Below are 3285 nucleotides of genomic sequence, written 5' to 3'. Positions count from 1 at the left end.
GGCGCGATGATGCATTTCACTTCATTTTACTGATAATTTCTGTAGTATCTCGTCACCCAAACTGGTTGGGAAGGTGTGTGACCATATGATTAAAACAATGACAAAAGGCAACAAGGGCTGGTATTCCAGCATGTGGTTGGAGCTTCAGCCACAGTGTTTCTAGATGGACTCTCTCAGCCAATCAGCACAGAGCACGCATGACTCACTTCCTTGTATCTGCTCCCTTATTTGGCAGGAAGGGGTTGTCTTTATTTGACTATAGGGTGGAAAATGGTGGAAGGCAAAGCCAGACGGCTGCAGTAGACTGAGGATAACCAGCAGTTTTATCTTTGGTGAGTAAACATCTGCCTTCTGTGCTTCACAGTCTCTGATCTGAAGGGTGTTTAGAGTCTATTTGAAAGCGAGTTTGATAGGGGGGACTGGTAGCAGCATGCTAGGGTGATTCATGTAGGAGAGGCAGAGAATCAGGAAATGAGAGAAACAAGCTTGGAAACAAACAGCAACGCAATCCCGAGACTGGGTTTAGGTTGAAGCTGCCAAAAGAAATAGCTTCTGGGATTGAAAGTGCTCAGTAGATGATCTACTGAAGTTCACAACCTGGAGCCATTTCTTTGTTTCCAGTCTTTCTAGTGTTACTACAAATAGACACACCTACTGTTATCCCTGAGTTATTTTTCCAGCACGACAACATTGAGATTGATGATTAATGCTAGAAGTATGACAAAGATGCACTGCTATTAGATGTGGATGCATAGTTTCACAGATGAACATTTACACTGATGTGGTAAGTAATCATTCAGTAAATTGTCTCGGTTTATGCTTCCTAAATGAAAGGATTCGCTTATATCCTTCTTTACGTCATTAAGAATTGATCATCTTTGAGTCTTTAACATATTATTTTGCATAAAAATGTATTTTTTGTGCTTTACTGCAAACAAAATGCCGGTGATTGAAATTATAAAACCATGCTTGTTTCATTTTAGCTGAATACTTCTCTTTAAACTTAAACTATATGTTGTTACAAGTTTTCTAAGAATTACTAACTTTTTTTGACATAAAATGACAAAAGTTTGCTCACGTATCATAGACGTGATTATTTGTGGGTCTTTTTTGTGCTCTGTCACATATGAAGTATCACTGAACTGGACTTTTACTTTGTTAACAAAATTCTTCCTTGTGTTTTTACATGAAAAACTTAGAAAACACCAAAAGGTTTATCAGTAATGACACATGCCTTCCCTGTCACATGTTGCCCATAACATTAAGTGTAAGATGACACCTTTAAGTATTACTCTACACGATATGGTGCATAGGCAGCAGCTGGTGACATGTGTGTATGCCAGCAGTTAGCTTGCTTTTAGTTGGCCTGTGAAAAGGGGGGAAACGTTTGTGACTTAACACACCTGTTAGGTGCAAAACGTGGCCAGGCTTTCATTCCAGCGGGGAATTTTTTTGGAAGGGTATTTAATTGTAGTGGCAAACAAATGATAAAATAGTTAACAAAACATGTCAAAAAGTGGATTCTGTTCATCTTGATGTAGCACTTAGATGACTTCTGAAGAGGTCACTTGGATGAGTGACGGGAGCAGCCATAAGAAAAAGAGGGATTTGCGACCCAGTTCAGAGTTAAAGCTGGTGTGGTCATATGCTATATCTAGCACAGTGTGGATGCAGTTTTAAAGGGCCAGTAAGTAGAGAGGGCTATCTACCAGTTGAAAGATCGGTGGTTCAATCCCTGACTCCTCTAGTCTGGATATCAAAGCAACCTTGGGGAGTATACTAACCCTTAATTGCTCCAGATGTTTTCGATCCAGTGTCAATGTGTGAATATTAGGTGAAAAGTTTTTTGGTGAATGAAGCTATTAAGAAGAAAGCACTTTGAGTGCTCAAATAGAGCAGAAAGGTGCTGTATAAGTATTAGTCTGTTTAACCTTAAAATCTTTTGTTCTGTCTCTCCAGATTCACTCTGTGTGCACTTTTAACTTGGCAGAAGAAAAACAGCAGTGATGGCTGATTCAGCACAAATCAAGAAGACCGCAGCCAAAGTGTTGTGCTGTGTGGAGAAGGTTTCCTCCTTCGCCTCCTCCATTGACCCCATCTTTGGTGTTGTCTCTTCCCTGGTTGGAGTGGCTCGCAAGGGCCTGATGGATGAAGAGGATCATCCTCTGGAGAAGGACTTTCAAGCGATCCACACCAAACTACAGAGCATCTCTCAGAAGAACCAGGAATGCCTGAAGAAGATCCACATTGACGAGGTGAACGAAACCTACGGCAAGTACGAGGAGTACATCAAGCACCAGTACAATGCCTTCAACAACATGGTGGCACTGGTGAAGAAAGATCCAGGCAACGCCACGCGCCACATGGAGACCTTTGAGAAGATTTATGAGAGGGACAAGTCTGACATGAGCCTGGATGTGTATTATCGTGGCGTGGTGGGTACACAAACGCTATTCGGAAAACCGCTGCTAAAAGTGTACTTTGAACACTGTGAAGGCGACCGAGAAATCATGGAGCGCCGCTGTTCACACATCACCCACCTCTTCCACATGGGCCTCATCGCCCTCATGGGCTACACAGCTGTTACAGAGGACGATGAAGATGAAGTGCGCGAGAAGTGGACTGGCAGGGTGCAGGACATCCAGGAGAAGATGCAGGAGGTGCTCAGCGAGTGCAAACCCCAAGCATCCTAAGCCCCACAAGGAGAGAGGACATCCTTTGAGTCTGGTGGTACTAACAAGGGGACCAATCAGGACTCTCAGCTGTGGATTAAAAAAAAATAAATTATGCTATTATATAAAAATATATGTAAGACCAAAGCCATGTTTTCATTTGAGCACTTGAGCTGCACTGGATGGTTGTACTGCAGCATCTTACTTGTTGTCTTGACAATGTATACTGCTTTCAGAGTTACCACTATAATGTTCAGCTGCTTTGTGCTGCGCCTCAATAGATGCTGAAATTTTATACAATAAAATGTATGAATTATTATACAGTCAAGTTGTATATTTGTGAAATAAAGCTGCAGCAAAAAAAATAAAGTCAATTCATGAGGGGCAAGTCTGGAACTTCTCTAATAACTCAGTCTGCTGAGCTGCTAGAAACCAAACCCCACTACACAGTTAATAAACTCACAAGAATTTTATTTATATCCATACTTCAGTTCCTTTTGAAAAGTGGCTCTCTGAAACAGAAACTGCTATCATAATACCAGCAAAACAATTGACTTGACTTCATGAGAACTTGATGTCTATTTAATACATTCCTTTCTTTCACTGAGTTCAA

The 3285-nt window shown here is 41.3% G+C and overlaps 1 protein-coding gene across 1 annotated transcript; it reads left to right on the top strand.

Moving 5' to 3' along the window:
• Positions 1-219: 219 nt before the first annotated feature.
• Positions 220-3056, top strand: rpz2 (rapunzel 2). Its single transcript, XM_082521485.1, has 2 exons — positions 220-332; positions 1960-3056. The coding sequence occupies exon 2, from the start codon at positions 2007-2009 to the stop codon at positions 2691-2693; it is 687 nt and encodes a 228-aa protein (XP_082377611.1). The 5' UTR covers positions 220-332; positions 1960-2006; the 3' UTR covers positions 2694-3056.
• Positions 3057-3285: the final 229 nt, after the last annotated feature.

This window comes from Aulonocara stuartgranti (genome assembly GCF_965226115.1).
Source record: "Aulonocara stuartgranti genome assembly, chromosome: 22".
NCBI lineage: Eukaryota > Metazoa > Chordata > Actinopteri > Cichliformes > Cichlidae > Aulonocara > Aulonocara stuartgranti.
This window is presented reverse-complemented; position numbering and strand designations above follow the sequence as displayed.